At 41.2% G+C, this 23,882-nt stretch overlaps 1 protein-coding gene across 2 annotated transcripts in view; it reads right to left on the reverse strand.

The window, feature by feature from the left end:
* LOC128890910 (uncharacterized) overlaps positions 1 to 22,842 on the reverse strand; it is a 30,416-nt gene extending 7,574 nt beyond the window's left edge. Inside the window, exons 1-8 of one of the 2 annotated variants that reach the window (XM_054149915.1) lie at positions 22,626 to 22,842; positions 19,076 to 19,555; positions 5,486 to 5,797; positions 4,122 to 4,346; positions 3,406 to 3,714; positions 2,546 to 2,845; positions 1,501 to 1,806; positions 142 to 444 (exon numbers count right to left, since the gene is read on the reverse strand). In XM_054149915.1, coding sequence (XP_054005890.1) covers positions 142 to 444; positions 1,501 to 1,806; positions 2,546 to 2,845; positions 3,406 to 3,714; positions 4,122 to 4,346; positions 5,486 to 5,797; positions 19,076 to 19,145 — 1,825 coding nt within the window. In that variant the 5' untranslated portion in view covers positions 19,146 to 19,555; positions 22,626 to 22,842. Of the gene's footprint in view, positions 1 to 141; positions 445 to 1,500; positions 1,807 to 2,545; positions 2,846 to 3,405; positions 3,715 to 4,121; positions 4,347 to 5,485; positions 5,798 to 19,075; positions 19,556 to 22,425 lie in introns of both variants that reach the window. The other variant, XM_054149914.1, reaches the window with a different exon arrangement.
* Positions 22,843 to 23,882: the final 1,040 nt, after the last annotated feature.

The following is a 23,882-nucleotide window of genomic DNA, read 5'->3' on the forward strand; positions in this document are numbered from 1 at the left end:
TCCTCGCGAGACAACACTCGACGATGTCGCGACGTTGCGTCGACCACAGATCCGAGGATCGACGATTGATCGGGTCTAATGCTTATACACACCCTCACCGTGGAAGGAATGCCACGAATCCATCTCAGGATTCGATGATACCTGGTTCCAGAAGGCTCAGCTTCGCAGGCGGCGCGTCCGTGTAGTTCTGTCTGCCGCGTATCCTGGCGCCGCAGGTCCAGAGTCCTTCCTGCTCGGCCAGAGCGTGGCTCAGTCTGACGCTGCAGTCCCTGGCTTCGCTTCCGGCTGCTGGGAACTGCTTAACCACCACCGTGGTGTTCGAGTTCACGGGCGTCAACGACCATCGGCACTGCTCCACCGCCGAGGACGTCACGCACCGAAGAAGAACGGTACCACCGGACGAGATTTGGATGTCCTGCGAGAGCTCCGAGAACTTCACCTCGTCTGAAACATCAGTTGCGCATCTGCCGTGTCACGAGGCGAAAGAAAGGGGATCAGCTGCGAAACTAACGAATTTATGAAACCAACGAGCTTAATTGGCCTGGGTTAGTGTTCGATAAAATCCAAAGGAAAATGTAGCCATCGTTAGCTAACGATTGTCAGTGGAAGTATATTTTCGGTGGCGAACCTCCATTGGTAGCTTTGTGGTATAGTTTTGCTGGTGAATCCGAACAGATACTGTAGTACACTTTCATTAATCAATGTGATCAGACATTTCAAGTATAGTGAATTTGTACCGGTAGTATTATAGTGTGTTTTCACTTATAAATGTAAACAGGTGCGATTGTGCTACAGTTTGATTAATGTATGTTACCAGACAATCAAAAACAATTTCCTTCATTAATGTAAATGAATAACATCTAAATTCACATTGAATAGTGAAAATGACCAAACAGCACCGTAGCATAATTCTCCTAGCTAACAATTTAACACACTTCCACTAGAGAATGTGACCAGACAACATCTTAATGCACTCCAACCAGTGACTCGACTGCTTTCACTGTAGCTTCATTTAAGGTAATTGTTCATTGGAGCATTTTAACAAAACTTCACTTGATTGTTCTTTGATTAAACATGAATCATATGAACCTGTTTCGATTTAAATCGAGTACCTGAATTTTATAAAAAACGCTATCAAAATTTTGCAATTTTAACACAGCTCCTTATGGAATATACAGATTTTCACGTGAGCTTTTTCAATTTGAATCAAAATGTCATTTAGGAAGTTGCTGAAAATAACAATCGAAATTATAAACCATTTAAAAAAGAATTACTATTATTGGCCAAGCCGTTGTAATTCATTAAAATCCAAATTATCGAGTAACACAAATATATGTGTAGATATATTATACGCAACAGTTTATTATGAACGTGTGTGAGAGCAGCAAGACTGTACTTTAACGAAAGTTTCCAATTGTACTTTGAACATAACTATCTCGAAACAACCAGCTTAATCGCACACTTCGTTTAATCGGATCGCGGTGATGAAAACGAATTTACCTTGTTCGAAGACGGTCAGCTTGACATAGGGAGAGGTCTGCACCGTGTTGAGGGAGCTAATCGACACCTGGCAGGCCCACTGACCCTGATTTTCGGTGGACACGCGCGACAGTGTGAGCGAGCAATCTCTCCCAAGGTCGCCGTTGCTCGGGAATTCCTGAACAACGACTTCTGGATCGTTTCCGTGAAGCGATTTCCAGCTCCACGCGCATTTCTCGACGCGGCTGCTCGTTACGCATTTCAACGTGGCCTCCGTACCGATCGCCGCGGAGGTGTCCGTCGGCATTTCAACGATGCTGACTTTGGCTGGAATAACGAGCGAGATAAATCGATCGATTAAAGGCACGTTCCGGCGGATGTGTTTGCGCCAAGTCCGTGAGCTGTTTACCAACGTACACGACATCGTCGAATTTCACGAAATTCCGGCGCGAGTGATCGAGAATGCTCGTTGATATTCACAGGGAATTCTTTTTCAGGGAACAATTCACGCGTTTCGTGTTGATAAAGGGCTACCATGATCTAGCATTTTGGACAAATTGAGTTCTTGTAGAGTTTCTTAGAGTTCGAGGTGGTGCAGGTTGATTTCTGACCTGTGGTCAATAATCCTAATCCTTGGTCGAAAGACCAAGGGCCTTCAGGATTTTATTTTTAAAACAAGATACGCTTTACTCAAACACGAAATCCTGAAGATTCCCTTGAAAGATATTCGTAACGTCGAGAAAAAATGGTTGATAACATGATTTGTCAACACTAAACAAAGAGCCTTTTCTCAATTAAATGCAAAAATATTTTACGTGGAACTAAATTGAATAATGCATAAAGTAATTGTGTATAATGCATATACTGCAAATAAGAACTGTATACAAAACCTTGAAAACCGTCATCTGACCAGTTGTGGTAGATTTAGTGTCGATATTTCCAGAAAACCTTCATCGAACATTTACGATGAATAAATTATGATACACAGCGTCCATTTGATAAAATCTTACAAACGACCGAATTCTGTCACACTGGAATACCCCGTTGAGACAATCGAGTCGATTACCTGTGGGCAGGAGGCTAACAGTCGCAGGAGGTGCTCCGTGAAGGATTCCTTCCGGTGACAATCGAACGCCGCACGTCCAGAGCCCTTCCTCCTCGTATAAGATATTCTTGAATCTCACCGAGCAGTCGTGGTCGGCGTCTTTGTTCGGGTCGAACTTCTTCACCAGCAATGGCTCCTGGCTCGAGTTCGAGGCCTTCCAAGACCACTCGCACTGAACCACCGGCTTGTTCGCCAGACACCTGAGCAGCACGGACTCACCTGGCGCCACTTGAATACCTCTGGACAACTGTACGAATTCGACTGCGGAATAAAAGCGGTAACGTTACAACCTGTTGCCTGGAGAAGTCTGTCGTACGATACTCTTAACAATGATCACGTATTTTTCGTAATCTTTATGTATGAATCTCGGTATGATCTATTGCAGGCAAGATTTGCACTTTTCGCCTGTTTTCTCGGTTTACTCCGTCCAGCCCGGCCGTAACCAATGAGTCCTGAACCTCGGCGGGGTTTACCGAAAAACGGCCGAAAAGTGCAAATCTTGCCGAGGATTGATGTATTAGGCTGGCGCAATTTTATTTTGAACAGAATTTCGTTGTAAAAAGAATAATGTCTGCGGCATCGTAGAAGATTTTTTAAAAGGAACTCTTGGAGTTGGTATTTTTATATAATAACGAAATGAGTTTCACGTTTAACTGTAATCATCTGTACTTTTATTTCAAATCAAAGAATCCTTTTCTTTGGTAATCCTGATGAATACTCCAAAGGTTCTCAAATCCTGGATAAATTTCACATCGTTTGTGATTAAATAAAAATTCAAATAATACGAAAATGTCCTCGTTATCGTCAACGTTTTCTCTCACCTTCCGATATGAGAAACCGAATGGGATTCGACTGAGTGAACGAGGAGTTCGGATCGATCCTGGCGCCGCAGGTCCAGTAACCTTCCTGCTCTGGCAATACGTTCTTGAACTTGATGCTGCAGTCTGTGCTGTCGTTGCCGAAAGCTGGGAATCGCTTCACCTCAAGGTTCCACGGCTGGGATTGGTTCAACTGCCGCCAGGACCATTGACACTCGCGGACAGGTGACCTCATCTGGCACATTATCTGCGCTGAGGATCCTGCTGGTACCTCCACGACGTTATCGTATTTCGCAAACGCTACCAGGACACCTACGATCACGTACGTTTTCTTTTAATTCGGGCTCACCCATTGAAAAATAATTCCTTAGTTTCGAGAAATGTGGAAAAGGTTTGTGGCTAGGTCAAGGACTCGGTAATAATTTTAAAAAGACAAAAGAACACCTAAAAAAGATACTTGGCAAAAAAAAAATAAATGGTATAGAATGTTAAACATGTAGCTTAATTTCTGCCGATATCGAATGTCTTGTTGAATTATAAATCTTATAAAAAGTAGCCGTTGTTAGAAGTGATCCTGAGGCGTCTTTTTATCGCTGACAATGAGAATGACGAACCGACGACTTATCCGTTCAGGAAACGACACTCGATCGTTCCATCGCGCGGAATGATACTTGATCTTGAATCAGAAGGATAGAACAGACGCAATGAACATTCCATACCCTTATTCTCATTGACGATACTCAGCTTGGCAGGTTCTGTGCTGGTGAAAGGATCGTTCGTGGAGGTTCTCGCGGCGCAGGTCCAGTATCCGGTCTGCTCGTGTTTCGTACTCGAGAATCTTACGGAACAGTCGTTGCTATTGTTCCCGAAGGCAGGAAATAGTCGTACCGGCAGCGGATTGGTAGTCGGCGTGGTTGTCGTCTGAATCACCGATACCGTAGTGGCTATAAATCACAACCAAACACAGCTGAATACGCTGCACACGAACCCTGGCAGAACTATCAGATCTAACGTGAAATCCTGATCGAAGGACCAACGTTATTCCAATTACGATGGACACGGAGATAAGCAGAAAACCAGTGACCCCGTTCGGAGCATGATCGAGTATGTATGAGACTGGTTGACGCGTTGACTGTCGTGTTACTAGAATTCTATACTCGATTTGTTCGGTACACGATAATAACATTTATTCTACGAAAATTTTTAATAGAAACGACAGGTACGAGTGCTCGGAATATTTGGGTAAGCTTTTTATGCGAATACAAACTTGACAAACGGAGATGGAAGATACTGGAAAGATGAAGTTAGCATTCGGAGAAGACTGTGCCAATGTTGCAACAATTCTGATTTCTTCATTTTGCGTGTAATTTCGATGGAGAGGGATAAGTTTAAAGTTGTCACCGAGAAGATAAGAAATGTTTCTCGAGCCTTGTGATAATTTACAAAGCGAGAGTGAACAGGAATTAATTCCTCCGAGTGGATGATGTATAAATAGACGTCGATGATGTAAACTGTGATGATCGTGTATTACTGACACATACAGCTTCCAGATTAATTGGTTATGCGAAAGAATCACACTGCGAGGAATACATACTTGCTGACGGACCCTGTAGCATAATGAGTCAGCTGAGCCATTTGTGTAGGGACTCGCACACAGGAGATGATTAAAAATGTTAATTTCATAATCACTATGCACGCCAACTTTATGTTTCTCACGACCTCCATCACCGTTTCCTCGTGTTTGTAGTTATACAAAGAATTACAAAAATATTTGGAATGTTCGTTCTAATGCGATAACGATAGGGATAGGCTAAAATTTATACCATTCTATTAATTTAACCACATGGAAAATGACAAATCACAAAATACTAGATTCCGCACCTTGATCTCCACCTCAAGGTCAGTATTTACCCAAAAATCGGCCAGGAATACTTAATCGTACACTTAACATCCAAAGTCTTCTCATGCAATGATTTTACTATCGCCGCGAAGGCTACTGTTTTATGGCGCGATTCGACCTTCACGGCTCGATGAACTCGTAATAAAAATGAAAAAAAAAAGGTAAGCACGATGAATGACTAACACGTCGAAGTCGCTGGGCTTTCACTGATATCCGGAAGCGGCAGATGAACGGGCGGCAATGGCTGCCAGGACCATTGGCACTCGGCCACAGGATTGGCGGTTCTACACGCCAGCAGCACCGACGAACCCAGTTCCGTTTCCGTGTGGACTGGAGCATCCACAAATGTCACCGGGGTTGGCGGTGGTGCCTTCGTTCCAGGCAGAATGTCATCCATCGAGTGACCCTGAATCTCAGGATCGACGATGACCGTCGCGTTGCTACCGACAGCTTTCAACGTGGTGGGTTCATCGGGCTCTTCTGTCACTGGTACACCTGTGGACACATGATTGGATTTAATTATTCATTAACGTGGAGCAGTGAAGATAATTAATTGAAAGAATTTTTACGTGGAGATGCGTATTTATAATCTTTAACGGAGCACCTTTGTCTAGCAGTTTTCGAGTCACTTTCGAGTCGTTCGCAATTTATTATCGGGGTTTTATAAATAGGCTCTTAGAAGATTGCTTTGAATCAACTCATAGGAACATAGCTTAAAAGAATTAAATATGTATATTTAAAACCTTTTAAGAAGCGCCTCAGTCTAGCACTTTTCGAGTCACTTTCGTTCGCAATTTATTATCGGGATTTTAAAAAATTGACAGAGTCTTCTAAACGTCAAAGAAAGCCACGGTAGAAATAGCCCTGTAAATCCGAGCGAGTATTACGGATACCTGCTTTCAAAAACCCTCCACCGAGGAAATCGCTCGGAATGTGGTCTGTTTAAGCAACGACGCGAGCTTCGTAACCTGTCGAACACGTTTGACGATTCCAGAACTATTCCGAATTGACAGCTATCCACAATACGATCACGTCCTCCGAAATTTCCAGCTGGCCATCCACGAAACAGCTTCTCGAGATATCTCTGTAATCCTTCGATTCACGGTATCGAAATTGCGCGGGGATCGTGCAGAGAATACACACGAGCGAAAAGAACAATCAGATTTGCGTTATTTAATACTGCAGACTAATGGAACCGACTAATGGAATTATCTAAATATTTTTTTTTTGGTTCCACAGGTGTTCGAGACTTCCTTTGCGGCAGCAATTTCGTTAAAAGTCTAACGATGTACCGTCATTGGTACCAAGGATGAAAGGGACACCCTGACAGTGTCGTCTCTAAGAATTCGAGTCGCGAAGTCCTTAAACATCCTCCTCGAACTTTTCAGGCCTCTCCGAGTCCCGTCTTCGCCTTTCCGTTGCACGTGTGGACCTACCTTTAGTTACACCGTGATCCGAAGGAACTCAGCTGAACATATATGTAGGACACATCGGGCAGGAAGCTACGACAGTCACGTAGACAATCGCCTTGCGTCGCGCGTCTGTCACCGTGTGCAAATAGACACAGGGACGGATCGGTAATGAAACATTTTTAAAGAAAGGGGAACCACCAGAGGTTCGCCAGCGCGGTGAGGCTGTTCCGCGAAAGGAATATCGGATAACGGAGGCCCGAGGGATTTTTTAAAAAAGCCTTTAGAATATATACTCTATCAAGTATAGACACTATAGATGGACTAATTTGGTCATTGGGTTTAGTTTCATGCTTGAGGGCACATTTGGCGCAGTAGTGCAATGAAACTCGCGGCAGGAAGGCATTTACACTCGTTTGGGAATCGTTTCAAAAACCATCATACTTTACAAAAATGAAAAATGAAGAAACACTAATCTTCAAATAATTCCGAGCAATTCTTTCGTAACTAAAACGATCTATCAAGGTTATAAACATGAAATCAAAGTTGCCCGAGATCGAACTAAGAAACCAATTACACCTCAAAGGGTCTAACGATGTCATACGGAGTGTCCTGACTACACTGACGGGTGTGTTTTATTATTAAAAAATGAAAATCCTAGAGCTCCTTCTGGAAAATCGTTCACTTTTTCCCAGAAGTCTCGTTCACGCGACCAGTACGTCCACGCGCGGTTCTCACCAGAATCAGTTCGATCATTTTTGCGGCGCTATGAATGAATTCTGGCCTACCGTACGCCAGCTGAGTGCAAAGTTTCCCCAGCAATGCAGTGAAATGTAAAGTTATATCGGCGGCTAGCGGTGTGCCCGAGCCAGGCACGTATCGCCATAAAACCGCGAGCCGATGAGTGTGTCAATGTGAAGTGGAAACGACCTTCCAGTGTCAGCGACCACTTTGCTTCGTCTTGAGGACGAGCACCGCTTGTCGTGGAGATGGCGAACGTTACGAGACAATACCAAGGACCAAGTTCGGTGGACGCGTATTACATACAGGCAGCCGTAGAAAGTATGGAACAAGCGCGGACGGTCATTCGTCGAGAGAAATTCGACCGTGATTGCTCTTGGGAACAAAAATGACCGACTTTCCGACCAATTAACAGTGCATGGCACTGATTGTGGAATGCGAGTCGGTCTGTTCGACGATAGATTCACTTCTCGACCTCAATCTCATCAAATAAATCAATTTCTGCGGTTGTTCGATACAACGGAGAGAAAGTACCGTTGAAATTTAACCCCCATTCTCTGGGTGACTTCGTTTCTCGGGGCTTCAAGTCCACCTGACCCCGAAAAATCCAACACTATCGGTCGTGTGTGAACGATGGAGTTTGTTTCGATTTATATCTCAATGATCTATCGAGAAGCTTTGAAATTCAATATGACCACTTGTATATTAGTTTTATTAAAGAAATTTGTCCAAATTAAATGTAAAGTGTATAAATTTATTCGTTTACATATTCATAATGAAAGATTTATTTGGAAATGTTAACCCTTAGAAGCCTGATTTTCCAAATTAAATTTAAAAAGATATCGATGTATTTATTATTTGAACAATTTCCACAGCTGACATTTATTTTTATAACTTTTGTTCAAAAGAACATTATGCAATGGTAACATAGATACAGCCAAATGTTAAAAGCAAACCAATTGCAGGTTATCGAACCATTGCTGGTCTTCCTAGGGTTAAATGTCCACTCGCAGGAAACTCTCGATTCCTAGACCAGTACTAGAGAACACTACTTCCTTGTTTCGTGTTCCTTCTAGGTATCGAGTGCCCTCTTCGCCGAAATTTCGTGCTCACATTTGCATCCGGCATAGGCGCGAGCCGCATTTTAAAACATCTCTCGGACAACTGTGACACGACTATCATCCTTCGTCGTTTGACTTCGCGGTTGTCAGCCGTAAGAATTATTGCATAAGATAGTATCATGCGCGCAGGTGTTGCTACCGAATGTATTAATAGACTCCTCGAACCTAATTCATCTGTTGGGCGTGCATTTTTCTTTCAGTCTCTTCGAATCGTTTTCGTCTAGAGAAAGAAGATAACTCGCTAGGACCAGCATTAAACACGTTGCTCGTTCCAGAAATGGGTGACAGGACTTCTCATTGAGAAACTAAAAAAATTCGAAGGTGGGGCGGTAGTGAAAAGAAATCTTGTCGAGATCAAATAATTAAATACTAGGAGATGTGTTACGCTACGTAATCTCTTAATACTCTCGAAACTAAATTTTAAGTTAAGATTTTTAACTCTGTAGAAATTTTTACGAGTTCGGCAGCCAATCTTTCTGGATCTACTTATGGAACTCGCATGTATTTTAATTTTGTCAAGTGTGAACAATCAATTTTATCGTAATATTGCAGATTTATATGGACGATCGATGCGTAAAGAGAGTCTTGAGGGAAGAATGATTCGGAAAACGAAATGGAGTAAGGGAAAGAGAAGATTCGGACAGCCAAGGCGACCGTTTACTTTCTTATACACACTTTCTTACTTTCTTCGTCGCGTCCTTGATACCTTGCCACGTAATTTCCGATCGTTGCCCGACGCGATTCATCGGCGTTTCCGATTCATTCTCAATGTTCGTGTCGGACATGAGCACAGACTACCTAATGTTGCCTCTAGCAATTGACTGCCTTCAATGAAGGGTGTCCAAAGAAGCATCGGACCTCGATTAAAATACTTCACGTCCTTACGGTGAAAGTACTCTGATAAAGAATGTGCGAACGTAGAAGAATGTAACCAACTTAAACGTTTCTTGCTATCAACAGTTTATCCTTCGTTAAAGTTCGAATTTTAACGATTTATTTTCAAAGAGGTATCTCTTAAAACAAAGCACTGACTTATTTCTCCATCTGGTTAAATCGTCCAAGTTCTAATTCAAATTTATTACCTATGACGAACCATCTGGTAGCTTTGTGAGTCATTTTCTTGAGGAAACTTTCATCGGAAAAAAAGATGTATCAACATCGATCTATACATCATCCAGACATTTTTTCTATTTATTCACCATCGTTGGGTCGATTTATCGACTCCAATTTCATACTAAAAATTCGCGCAATGGGGACTTGCGAAATTATTCAACGAATTCGAATTCCTGAATTCCCGAATTACTACTCATACGTGCACCATTGACTGATTTCTCCACGTTTTTGGATCCTGATCAGCAATTAAAGGAACGGTTCTTAAAAAGCATTTGTTTACACAAACTATGCATCTCGAATTTTTAGAAAAAGGTTCTCTAAAATGACGCTCGACTTTGGTGCACACAGGGACTCTCCCATCTAGAAGTTTCAAATTCTGAATAAATAATATAATTTATTAGCTACATGAACCGTTCGTTGCAAAACGGCCTCTGAAATAAATTATTTATTATTCAATGGTCAAAAAAATGTTGTCGGTGTTCATCTTTGTATTCAGGAAAGTTATTATAAATATAAAAATTTGTGACTCTTAAATTTAAGATTTTTCAAAAACTCGAGTGATTCGGTTTGTGCAGTGAACAGCTCATACAGGGTGTCCCAAAAATGTTGGAGGTTCTCGAAAGCGGTGTTTCGGAGGGTGATTTGACACAACTTTTTTCTTAACGAACATTTTTGGAACACCCTGTATAATCATGATCCCAGAGTGAAAATTCTAAAGGACTTCGCCAGTAAAAAGATGCTCTTAAAATGATGCCCGAGTCTGGTGCACGTTGCCAGAGCTCCATTAGCGTCTAACGGGCGACCAGCCGCAGGTGGTCCAGGTTTAATTAGGGCTTCGGTATTTCGAGTATTCGAGGTGACTCGTCCGCATCCCGGATGTATCTTCGCGGGCTTCTCCGTGACTAATTTCACAACAATGGAATCCCATCCCGGGCTTATCGGCCGTGAGACAAGGCCAGCGGTTTCTCGTTGCTCGAAGCGGCAGCGAGAAGACAAAAAGGTGGATTCGATCGCGTCAGGGAGGATTTCGTTCCGTAATTAAGGACGGGCCGATATCGACGCAAGCGACGGTCGTTAACCCAGAACGATGTCTCCGGGAGGACAATTAGAGACACTGGTCGATTTCTTTTCCCACGTAGAGACGTTGTGAAATTCAAAATACGTCGGCTGGGCGTCGCCTCCTCGACCGGAGGCGGAAGGAACACAGGGATTCTCCTCGGTGACGTGCAGGACCTCGTTTATTGCGCGGAACCTGAGCTGAATATTCTGCAGCTATCGAGGTTCGTGCAGTAATTACCGTAAATGTGGGGGAGATAAATATTCTGCACTTTACATTGGAAAATTAAGTAGAGTCGAATATAGAGAAATAAGAAAGTTTATAAATAAGTATATACGGAGTAATTAAGAAATAAGTCTTTTGCACTTTACATTGGGAAATTAAGTAGAGGTGACTAGTGTACTATTTTTAGTTCTCTTATTTTCCACAGAATAGTTTCGAATTATTTATCATGGTGTATGCGCGCAATGTGCTATGTTTCATCTACAGTAAATACAGGAAGATCGAGTCTAGGAGACATATCTTTAAAAAAAGATAAAAGATACAATACGGTGATGCATATTTAAATACCACTCGATGAACACGATACTCAGACGATGAAATCACGAAGATATAGAGTGTGACTCTGAAACTGACTAAAAATTCAAGAATTTTTTAATTAAAAGAACGAGCTCAACGCATGATATTTACCAACTACGTACGAGATACGAATTGTTACCTACAGAGAGAACGAGGCATATCAAACGAACTATGTAAATAGTCGATCGACTGTTACATTCTTTCCCACAAGATTGTAAATTAATTTCATGCTAGAGAAGTTAAATGGGACGTCTCAAGCGAACAGCATCGGTCGAAGGAATCTATAATCGTCTCCAAACAAATATTTTCAATCTTTCACTTTCACCAGGCGTGTGCTTGCTGAGATTCTTTTTCCTTCTTCGATGAATTCTCTCATTATGCGATTATAAATATTTTCATTTTCATTCTGTGCTTGAGTGTAACGTGACAAAACCACTGAGAAACTGTGACCTTTTTTTGTTTAAGCTAGCCACTGTAACATGAATATGTTTCTAAATAAGCAATGGAGAACATACATATACATATGCATGTGTATATATATTACTGGAATTAATTCTGTTATGCTGTCTCTCTCGACTGAACTGTACTCTTATCACGTACTCGTGCAGAATTCGTCTCCCATCAAGTTCCCCAATGTTATTCGCAATATGCTTCATCCAATCATCATTGATGTCACTCAAGACACCTTCCACGGATTCATAAATCAATCTACCTGACAAAACGTATTCATATCGCGATTAATGGTACAAATTGACGCAGTTACCGTATTGTCGGACGACCTGAGTCACCGTTCCTTTTTAGACGATGCGTCCGCGACGTGCCTTATCTCAAAACGTAATTCAATGCACAAAACGAAATAATGCGGCTACGCAAACAGCGTGCTGTCACGAGAAAATGAAGAAGAGCGCGGCTTGGACACCTCTTCTCCGTTCCATCTTCGCCACGCTCGAGGAACGCGACGTTACGATGGAAAAAATTCTCTGGATAAAAATTTCAAAGAACCAATGAAAAATGTTCTTAGCTCTTTCGAAAGTGGGAGAAAATATTAAAGGGGAAAAATCGCACTGCTCGAGGCAAACAATTCTTAATTCAATGCTTGACTCTATCTACAGGGTTGTTTAAAGAATCGTCAACTTCTTTTAAAATGGCGATTCTTTTCTTAACATTCATACCTTTTTAATACATTGTTAATTTCATAGCTTGATGACTGATGTCAAGGCGAGTTCGACGACATAAGATGTCCAAATCTGGATTTCCGAGTCGTTGAACTCACCTTGACAGCTACTACGTTATGAATTTAAAAATATCACCGAAAATTTTCATCGTCCTTTAAACAGCCTCGAAGACATCACGAAACAGAATATTATCATATTCGTCTTCTTTAATAGAACCATCTTATTGGAAAGAATTCTTCTATCCCTAAAACTACGAATCCCATGTCAATTAGTTCTCCCCCATTTCTAATCCTCCTTTCCTCTCGAAAGTCTTTAAGAGAAAGTCTTTGAGAAATATTCTGGTTCCTTATCACATGCTGCACCTCTGTACTACAATCTCTTACCTGATCATATCCACTCACTTCCCACTTACTTTTTCCTTTCCCACTAAAAAATTACGGATCACTTGGGAACTAAAGAGTCGAAAGATCATCTTTTCTTAAATAAATAACAAATTACAAGAGTATGCCGTATTTTACGAACTATAAAACGCACCTTAATTTTTAAGCAATTTAAAAAAGAAATAACATTTTTATTATTAGATTGCTTCTATATGGCTATTTTTAAGACTGGCGGGAATTTTGAATCAAACACTGGACATTTTTATATTAATTTCGAGTATAAGACGCACCTGAATTATGAAGCCAGTTTTTCGAAAAAAAAGTGCGTCTTATAGTCCGTAAAATATGGTATATGTAGTCCAAGAATATTATTAGCGATATAACTACGCCTTTGAAATATTTATTTTGGAATCATAATCGTATCTCTGATGAATTATAGTTGGATCCAAGGCAAGGCTTGCCTGGACGAAACGCAGTTTAATTTCTGGAATATGTTCACGGTTCAAACCCGGAACACATTATTATTAAATTTATCGAAGACATGACTGCGCAGTGAAAATTCTGGAGCCGTAGTCATGTCACTAGTAAATGAGCCTCTCATTACGAAAGTGTAGTGTTATCTTCGTTCCGTGATCTAAAAGCTTTGAGAAATATCGATAAGCGGAAATAGGCTCGTCGTGTGCCTTTGGTAATAACAGATAAGTACACCTATCAGGAGTTTGAAAGTTTTGGGCACTACCTAACCAGAAATATGTATTTAATGGCCTCAAATAAACTTACATAACAACGCCCTTAAAATTATCATAATTCTTCGAAACTGTTAGGTGTCCATGTAAGAGAACTTCACAGAAATAAATTGCAATCGATCCAAGATAGAACGTCACGATAAAATCTGCACGTCCATCTCGAAACAGTTGTGAAAATGGTCAGTGAAGACTCCAAGACTCGTTATTTGAATAATCACGCCTGGACAAACGTTTTGTAACAGTGAGAACACGCTCCAAAATCACGCAATCCCCTGCAATCACGATTTCTCACGCTCCTCTCCAAAACGTAATGCGTTTCTCACGCGTAAAACCCATCGCGTGCGATCGTCGAGAAACGCTAAAGCGTCTCGAGGAGTCTCGACGTCCTTCTTAATTTCTGTCGTAGCTTCTGGAATGAGGAAACGAGCGAACGTTTGCATGGGATCGAATCATCGTCGATTCATGGAACAAGTTAAGGTCAGAGTTGGATAGAGTTCAAGGAAGAGTATGTCGTCCCCTCACTGAGAACCCAGGTACGCGTCACGCATTTTCACTCGAAAAAAAAAAGGAGGAGTATGTTTGTCAGGAAACAATGACCACAGTCGTTTCAACGAAAAAAGAAAGGAACGTCGTTTTAAAGAAGAGGACCTTTACACCGTTCCATGTAATTTACATCGAGCAAATTTGCTTTCATGTAGTACAATCTTGATCAAACGATTAGATTATTTTTGTATTTCGTTTTAATCCTTATTACATTATTTTCATTTAACTTTCCTGCGCGGAGAGACCTTTGGAATGATATTTCAATTTCCCACTTTTTGCTCAGAGCAATAAATCTATCAAAATTTTTTTCTTTATCCTCCTAAACACGTAGAGAAACAACGTTCAACTATGTCAACGAAGATTTGAGATAGTAGATTTAATTTTTTTAATAACAGACTCGGAACAGACGGGAGATGTATATAAGTAACTACAAAGAGAAAGAAATGATTGGATTAGGAACGAATGTTACGTAAAATTAAAAGAAAAAGCGTGTACGCGACTCGAGGCAAGCGAAACGATGGTATCTGACGAAACATATAAAATTCAGCGGCGTTGGATCGTAACCCAGGATCGCGCGATAGTTCCCATGCGAGGTTCCTACCCTTCCCCACGTGTTTGCATTCCAGAGCGATGTTTCACTAAATGGAACGCATTGCATCGAGTTTAACCACCCTCCGCAGAAGAACCAGTTCTTTCGGGCAACGTGCACGTCGTTCCTCGGCCATGCTTTACAAGAAGGCATTGAAAAAGAATCGACAAGACTCCGAGCCCGCCGAAACCCAACGATACAACCTCGATCTTCGTTCCTGGATCGATGCTGCTCTCGATAACTGACGTTTGTTTAGGACGCTCATGCAAATTATCGATGTTCACCTGTCGGGAACGATTCTAGTTCCAGCTAGGTTCCTTTCTTTTTTATGCATATATCGCAGGGAAATGATAAAAATAAAGATTTTATCAAATCCATAAGGTAGATGATCAATTCACGGGAGATGTTAAAATAACAACTCTGTGAGGTCATTTCCCTAAAGAAAGTAAGTGATTTAATCAAATCCCTCAACTGTTTTAGTGAAAAGATGAAATAATATGATTTGATCAAATCCCTTGACTGTTTTAGTGAAAAGATGGAATAATATTGTTTAGATATTAAAAGTATTAATTTAGTAAATCATGCGTTATTAAGTGTAGAGTAGGTAATACAACAATAGTCGTAGAAACATAAATTATTTATTAATTACATTCCCCAAAAATATTCTTTTTGTTTTTTAAAATATCAGCTTAAGTACCCATTTCTTTTGCTAATTAGTCTCGAATAAATAATTTATGTTTCTATGAGTATTGTTGTATTACCTATTCTACTTTTAGTAACGCATGATTTACTAAATAAATACTTTCAATATCTAAACAATATTATTTCATCTTTACGCTGAAACAGTTAAGGGATTTGATCAAATCACTTACTTTCTTTAGGGAAATAACCTTTTACGGAGTTGTTATTTTATCATCTCCCGTGAATTGATCATCTACCTTAGGGATTTGATCAAATCTCTATTTTTATCATTTCCTTGCGACATATATATGGTTTGTTTAAATTACGCGCGTCAGAAAAGAACGTGTTGCAGCGCTGAAAAACAAAACTTACTCGAAGCAATCGACACCGAACCGGCATGCAGAGATGGGCAAAACCCGAGGCTTCGAATAAATCCGAAGTTTACTCGTTTCCTTCTTTGGAAAATGTTCAAAAGAGGCACGTCGTAAAGGCGTTTACGATTTTAACAGAGTTCTGTTTTTCTTGGAATATCCAATCGATCTTTCCAACATCTAAAAATATCACACTTTTATTTGAAGTAGATATTCGTACTGTACACTTTCAGAATTTGGCGGAATGGTGAGCTAGAGGAGATATCGAAATCTCTGGGCGTTGACTTCGGACGTGAATCCAAAAATGGTTGGAGAACCTTTCCTGCAGTTAATTAACACGTTGATTGTCATAAATGAGTGGCAACGTTTTTCACTGAACAACTAAAAGAATTAATTCTGGATGTTAACTAGCAAAGAAAATGAATTTGAATAAAGCACAAAAATAAATACCACAATAAATGTTCGATTATGTATTTTGAAATAGTATGTAAACAAAATTGAATCACAGTACAAATTTTCAAGAGTATCAGCCTGGCAGTCAATGTGTCAATTCTTATAAAAACTTTTAGAGGACCGAAGCTTTGATCCAAGGCAACTGGAAACTAATCTAAAACTTGTCATAGTACTTGTTTCTGTAACATCACCAAAGTTCATTTACTTTCTTTAACAATCTATCTTCCACAATTAATTGTTTCAAGATATATACTTGACGCAGCGTGTTAAAGGAGAAGAGTATAGCACTCTACTACACCTGATCTACCACGTAACAGTGTTAGCAGTGGCATGGCACTGAAATCAGTCAGAAGCGACGCAGAGCTCGTCAGACCTGTGGATTCTAGGCGATGCCTCTGCGTCTCGCTCTGATTCCGTTCGCTCGAGATTGCCATGATTTCGTACTGTCGCTACGTTCTCGTCGCCGCTTCTCGGTGAAAAATCGTCGCGCGTTTGTTATTTCAACGGCACCCACTCTCGACGAAAGTGAAGTTAACGGTTGACATAAATTTTCTCGACGGCGGACGCGAACGCGGAAAAAATAGCGCAGAGAAATTGATCTAGCGTTAGGATCAAGCTTAAGGCCTCACAGGCAAATTTATAACTCTGCAAATAAAAGGTTTGGCAAAAGGGACTTGGGTTTTGTTTCTTAAAGAATCTCTTGGAAAACGCTTTATATGGGGAAATAAGTAAATTGAACCGACTCCCCAGTGGACTCCAAATTTAACCTAATCATGTTGCGTGGATAATCTATTTTAATCTTGTGGAGTATCAAAAACCGATAATACCATCTACGAGATGATCTATGCGAGTTTAATCGTATTTTACGAATAAAAATACACAAAATTATAGAAGTGTAGAGCAGAACTCAATACTCCGAACCTTTTAAATCATTATTTCATTTAACTAAGTGTTCATCGTTCATTTGTACAACTCTTTTCCACTGTTCAACAAGCTTGTACGTTTCCTTTTTATAAAAAGGAAAACTCTGCTCGAAATTCTAAAAGGTAATTGACCCGCAGTCTCTGAGTGGCCCTGGGCCTTCAATGACATCCGTCGCTTATTTTTGTCGCGCTCTAAACGCGTTCTACGCGTTCAGGTGCGCGTGCCGGTTCCACGAGCGACCGTGTCGAACTACTCAATGAAATCGAATCGTCGCCACTCCGGTGAACGTGGAAAGAGAAACGAGATCTCGAAAGATAAATCGTCGAAGAGAATTGCCTCGAGTGCTGGATTTCACTGCCAAGGCGCTCGGACTGAAGTACCGCTTCCACGCGATTTCGACGAGTTTTTATCGCCGTTGGTCATCCCGTGCGCTCGATCGCGTTAACCCTTTCGATCGCGGTGTATTTTGAACGTAGGGTTTCCAGTTTCGTATGTTTCAAACCGGAATGGAAATGCATTTCAATCGTTACCTTCCCCTCAGGTCGCACAGAGTATTCATTCTATGTAAAGGGGTTGCGTCTTTACACGCAGTGGAAATTTTTCAGTAGAGGGCGAACGCTCGGGACGTCAAGTAGAAGAAGTTTTGACAGTTGGATCTAAGAATTATTAGGTGTAACAGCAAAAACGACTGCCTTCGCGCCGGTCATTTCGAATGCAACCTGTGTAAAGACATTTAAAGTCCACGTGGCCCTTGTCGAGGTTAAGGCCTTCGAAGTCGTAAAAATGATGGTTCGTGGCATATTAATTCGATACCATAACGCGATGGCTGATATTATTACGCTTAGGAATATAAGATAAATTACAACGATTAATGTATGAACATTTGTATATTCTTCGTCATAATTCTTCGTCATCGAGAAACTTTGACACGAGTCTCGGATAAACGATGAAACTACAAATCTGAATTTGTATAACCATCGATCTCGTTGGTGGGAAAATACAAATAGAATGATATTTTCAATCGAATCGTTGCAAATATAATATTCCAATGTTTAACTGAGAGGAATGCTAAGTTCGACGAATTTTATTAATTCATTACGACACTGACTAAGTTTAATTGACAGTCTTGCTTGAAAATGATCGCTGAGACCACTTATCTATCGTAATTCCATTGTTCTTTCATAGCAGCGGCATGTATTTTTTCTCGTTGACAAAACGGTCGTTGTGAACGACGTTGGTTTACTGGGTATTACGAAGATAAACAAATTCGAATCTTTGACGTAAGTATTAATCTCAGACGAGAGAGTGTCTATGCTAGGTTATCGAGGCCGAAATACGTATTTTTATTATAAAACGAATTACCTACTCGTAATAAATTTAAGAGAAAGCGACACTTGGCATTGTAAAGGACATAAATCCATCACGTAAAGTTAATTTCAACTTTCTGAACTGAATTCAAAAAATATCTTATTCTTTATAAAAAGCACAGGTGGGTTACTTCTATCGAAGAATTGGTAGTTAGAGTGTTCCGAATGTATGCTACTAATCGTTCGAAAACCCTGTCATTGAATTCGAGTACAATTACCCCACTTCGATAAATACGAATTTATCACAAAAATACTTTCTGCTTGCGTCCCTCTTTGAAAGAATCACAAATACCATGTATAGAAATTAACGGCAGTGTATCTCATTATTAACCTGCGGATCATTACGCAAAGCAAAATCTTTGCAAACGTACCTAATCAAGTTGAACCTAATATAATACACATAATATAATATGAACTTTGCTTTTTGCACTTTATCGCTCTAAATGCATACAAATCCGCAGTCTACTCATTATTGCCCCCCCAGTACCGACGACGTTGAATTAGGGTAATCGGATCGTACTCACCATTGCACGCGACGATGAGGCCCATCAGAACGAGCCGGGTGACCATTTTGGAGAACGTGGAGGGCGTCATCTTCGGCACCACATTTATCACCGTGCGTCCTTGAAAGAGGATCGAAGCCCCGTGTTCCGCAGGACCGATCGAGCGCGTCGTCACGCACGTGTACTGCCGTCGAAACGATTCGTCGCGTGCGATTTGTACCCGCACGACGATGACGCATGTAAAACCCCCTCCGTGTCACCGTTTCACGACCGTGTAAACGTTGTTCGACTTCTCTGATGCAAGAACCACTGCGCCTTCCACCCTGCGCTCCCTTCCACGAAACGTCGATCTTTTCCTTCCACGAGCGTAGTTGTCTCTCTTCTCGACGATCCAAACGAGATCTTGGAATCCGAACAATTCTTTTCAGCTGGATCTCCCCCAGCGATCCGTGGTTGACGATTTCCGTCGCGATCGACGACGAGGTTCTGTTTGGTGACTCTCTAAAGCGAAGAACGAAGGACACCATTAGGGCGCTGCGTTTTTAACTCTTTTTTTTTTTTTTTAGACTCATGGCACACTTTGCATTCCTAATTTTTTTAGGAGATGGGTGGGAAGTGACAAGTTTGGAAGGAAGAGCGCAGAGGTAGATCAACGGTTTCTACTGTGATTAAATTTTGTTTAGCCTGTTGGAAACTACATAATCAAACATTCAGTGGGGTATTTCTTTTTGTAACTCCATCGAAATTCAAGTATTTCATTCAAATTCATTCTCATTGACATTCAACTTTCAGAATTAATTTTGTTTAGTTCTTCGGTGAAAAGCACTGACTCAACGAGTTAATTCGTGAATCGCGGTTGAAATATACCTTTTATAATTCTGTATAATATACCCACGGTCATACTTACGTAAAGTGAACAAATAAAAAAAAAAAAAACAGAATTTTAAAGTCACAGAGCTGTATCAAAAAGAAAAAGTACACTTCACAAAATTGAATAGCGTTTTATGGAAATACCATTCGGTGCACTCGTTGAGAATTAACAAACCTGATAATTTATTTGGGAGAAGGACCTAACGTTACATCGATAACGGAAGGATCATCCGCGAGTACGTACTTGAACTTCTTGGATCACGTGGAAAGGAACGGTTAGAGAAACCGGTGTGACGCGAAGTGACCAGGAAATTTTTATCGGGCTACCTGGTCACGGATTCCGCTCGCCAATTTATGACGTAGTTCCGTTATTGCAACGTGACGTTTGATCCGTACGAACAATCGCCAAATGGCACCGAGATAACCGCGGCTCATTGTTTCTTCGGATTCGTGAACGAGAACGGACGCCGAGTTTTATGGCGGCCATGAATTGGACGCAAGCAATAGGCCACGAACTAACTTATGTAATGTACAAACTTAATGGAAACTATACAAAAAATCGCGTAATAAACTATTTAAATGTCCACGGTGAATCATTCGAACGTCAGCTAGCTAAACGAGGCTACTTGAGGCTATCATACTGTTCATCTTGACGTTTGTGTCTTAGTTTTCGACGATACTTTTCATATTTTTAACATTAAAGTAACAATTGTTTAAATACATCGACGTGAGTCACTGAAATTACAGAGTTACTGTATCTTTTATTTTTAAAACATTCCTACTGTTGCATTCTCATGAATAATGTTTCCTTAAAAAAAAAAAAAAACATTGTAATCTAGCCGAAACGTTGCAACGCGTTCGATATATAATATCGAATCTCTGTCAAAAGAAAATTTCCGTCAGGAAATATTTATGGTAATGCACATCGAATAAACAAAAAGAAAACTGTTCCGCGAATTTAACGCATGCATTGAAACGCCACAGAAAAAAAAAACAACATTACAGGTTTTCCTCAAAGTAGAGAGTAAAAAACAGGCCGGGTATCGATCAATGAACGCCTATAAACGATTACTCAAGTCGAGTCGACAAGGTGAACGAACAGACTGCACCGGCTGGCGATAATCGCGCGAGGAAAAGAACCAACGACAGAGAATGGTAAGCTAAAAGTGCACCTAATTTCGACACTGGTCCAGTCATCGACACTTTTAAATTATTATCCTTACTCCGGTAGCTCCAGTAGATTTTCATCTGAAAATCCTTCCTTTTATTTGAACTTTCTGATTACGCTACTATAAAAAACGAAAAACAAGTGCCGATGCATTCAGGTGGCGGTCCAGAAAATTGCGTCTATTCTTGCGAAACTAACAGTCGAAACGACAATCGCGGATGCCGATTATCCTCGTTGAAAGTCGAGCGTGGAAGTTCGACGTTCGAGCGAGAATCGCGCGGTACAGCGTCTGGGCCAATTATGTTCCCGATATGTCAAAGTTACTCGACCGTGAAGTAACACAACTCGTCGAATATGCGCTGCGGCAATTACCATATAATGGATCGTAAGCGCGCTAAAAATAACAATTTAAGAAAGCTGGTGGTCCCCTTGAACTTTCCGCGAGTAACGGAATCCCTTGAAGTTTCTGGATCGACAATGGCGCGTGCATTTACGCGAAAAAGTTTGAAAATTTCTGTGAGTTCGAAGAGGTACTCTGGAATTGTATGTTGTTTAATAACGATCAGGTTAGTCGTCGAATAGAACACGTACGAAACTCTCTAAGTGACTAGGAGTATTGTATGTAATTAAAAAGTAAGCATCACCGTGTACAGATGGTTAACAAAAAAAAATTCTGTAATTCGATATTTGACTGCCTTTTAGATTACGAGTATAATATAGTAATAACCAAAGCAAATAATATCGGACATTAATCGTAATGATGCAAAATAGTGTTTACTATCGAGACAATTTTAGTCATTCTACTATATGTGTTCAATTACTAATTACGATTTGATGTGCAATTAATTTTGTTTCGAGGCGTGGAGGTCAGTTGACATAAGCTCGAGCCGGAGGCCAAGTGCTTGTATGCTCAGCTTCGAGTCAACTGTTTGTATTCTGAGTCATCGGGGTTCACCAAGAAAAATGAATAACCCCTCGATTTATAGAGATTTTATCGTGCCTTGTTTATTGTTTCCACGGGTCACTAAAATCTCCTGTTAGTCTAACAAATATTAAACAACTCTTTATATCAATTCTACAATAAAATTCATTCAATGAAAAGCAATTTGAGGCAGTAAAGAGTACCACAGCTTGAAATAGTACTAAAATTAATCACTCTCACTCCCTCCAAATAAAAAGTAGCCTAAACGCCGCTCTAGGACAGCCGCGCGGCCTAAAATTCCTTGCGATCTATCCTCTAATCGTCGCAGTGAGTTTAACCATCCCGAATCCTGACGCGAGTTGTGCCTTGCTTCCTGTCCGCGGCCGAATTCACGGGGGCAACGTTACTCACTGTCACTCGTCGATAACCCCCTTCTTCCGGTGGATAACTTCACTGTCTTCGTATCACTCGGGCGAGATGTCACCTGGACGTCTAAAAGGCACGAGGCACGATCGCGAAACGTGGTCGGTCGCGTCTAGCTCTATTTTCCCCCCTTGGGGCTCTGATCTCGCGTCGGATTTAACCTGCGCAGCGTGGCACCTGTGACTCACCGTTGACGTGCCCCGACGCGGCCGACAGGCTAGTGAACGACGTGAAAACGCGTCTAGAGCCCAAAGGGAAACGCCGGGAATCCCCCGCGTAGCCGGAATGTCGCGTGCTCGACCGTAAGCACCGTGGCTGACTGCAACTGCAGACGGTGGGACGGACGATGGTCGCCGGTGCGGTTTCGTAGTCGTTGTGTCCCGTCGTTGGTTGTCTTGGTGTCTGTGTCGGAGCCGTATGCGCCTTCGACTTCGGTAGCGGCAAGTGGGGGTCCAATGTTACCAGGGTACGCATCGGGCCCCTACCCAGAGACAGCGCGAGCCCCGCCGAGGCTCGTCACCTGGTAACTCCACCTTCCACCTCCCACCTATCTTCCAACGCTCATGGGGCAAACGGTTCTCGGATACCTGAGGGAATCAGGTGGATCAGGGGAACCGTCTCGATGCACCCTTTCTCTCCTGATCCGCTACGAATTTTCGAATCGATTCCACATCGAGGAAATTGAAGTATGCACAGCAGAAGCTAAATACGCTCGGCTTCGGATATACGAAGTCGTAGCTGAGCTCAGTACCCTCTAGCCCCTCGTAGCTGAGCTCAGAACCCTCCAGGTCCTCGTAGCTTTCATTACCTGAACTATGGTCCATAGCTAGTGGAGCTTGTAAAGTATAGGAAGTTAGGCTTTTGTATGTCGACAATTGCTGTGTTTATGTAAATATTTGTCGATAGGCTCCAAGAAGGTGGACTGGCAAGTCGTATAATGGAGATATTTATACATAAATGGACTCTGAGTGGATTTCAGAGTATTTACTATTGATCTCATTGTCGATAAAGGAGGATAGTAATACATAATATAATTTATACATACATAATGATACATAATAAAAAGCAATCGAACGAATATTTTGGTAATTTACGAAGATATTAACAAGCAAATCCAAGAGAACTATATTGGCCAAATATCAAAGCGAGTAACTGTAACTTTTCCATTCGAGGTTCTCTAGTTTCCAATGACTGAGTATGCTATAGGAGCTTAACCTCTTGGAAGGATGACTTTTAAATAGACTTTTTTTTTGCTTTAACCTAATACACACAACCAAAGCAATTTTTAACTGTAAATCGATTTTAATACACAGATATATCGTCTCACTTTAATAACGTGGTATATTCTTTTATTTGGTTCCTCGGCCGAACGGGATCGTACCCAAGTGTGTCCAGGGAATTGTTTCGGAGCACCCTTTTCCAAGGGACCTGTCGGCGTCGCGGCG

Source organism: Hylaeus anthracinus, unplaced genomic scaffold (genome assembly GCF_026225885.1).
Source record: "Hylaeus anthracinus isolate JK02 unplaced genomic scaffold, UHH_iyHylAnth1.0_haploid 12001, whole genome shotgun sequence".
In the NCBI taxonomy this organism is placed as follows: domain Eukaryota; kingdom Metazoa; phylum Arthropoda; class Insecta; order Hymenoptera; family Colletidae; genus Hylaeus; species Hylaeus anthracinus.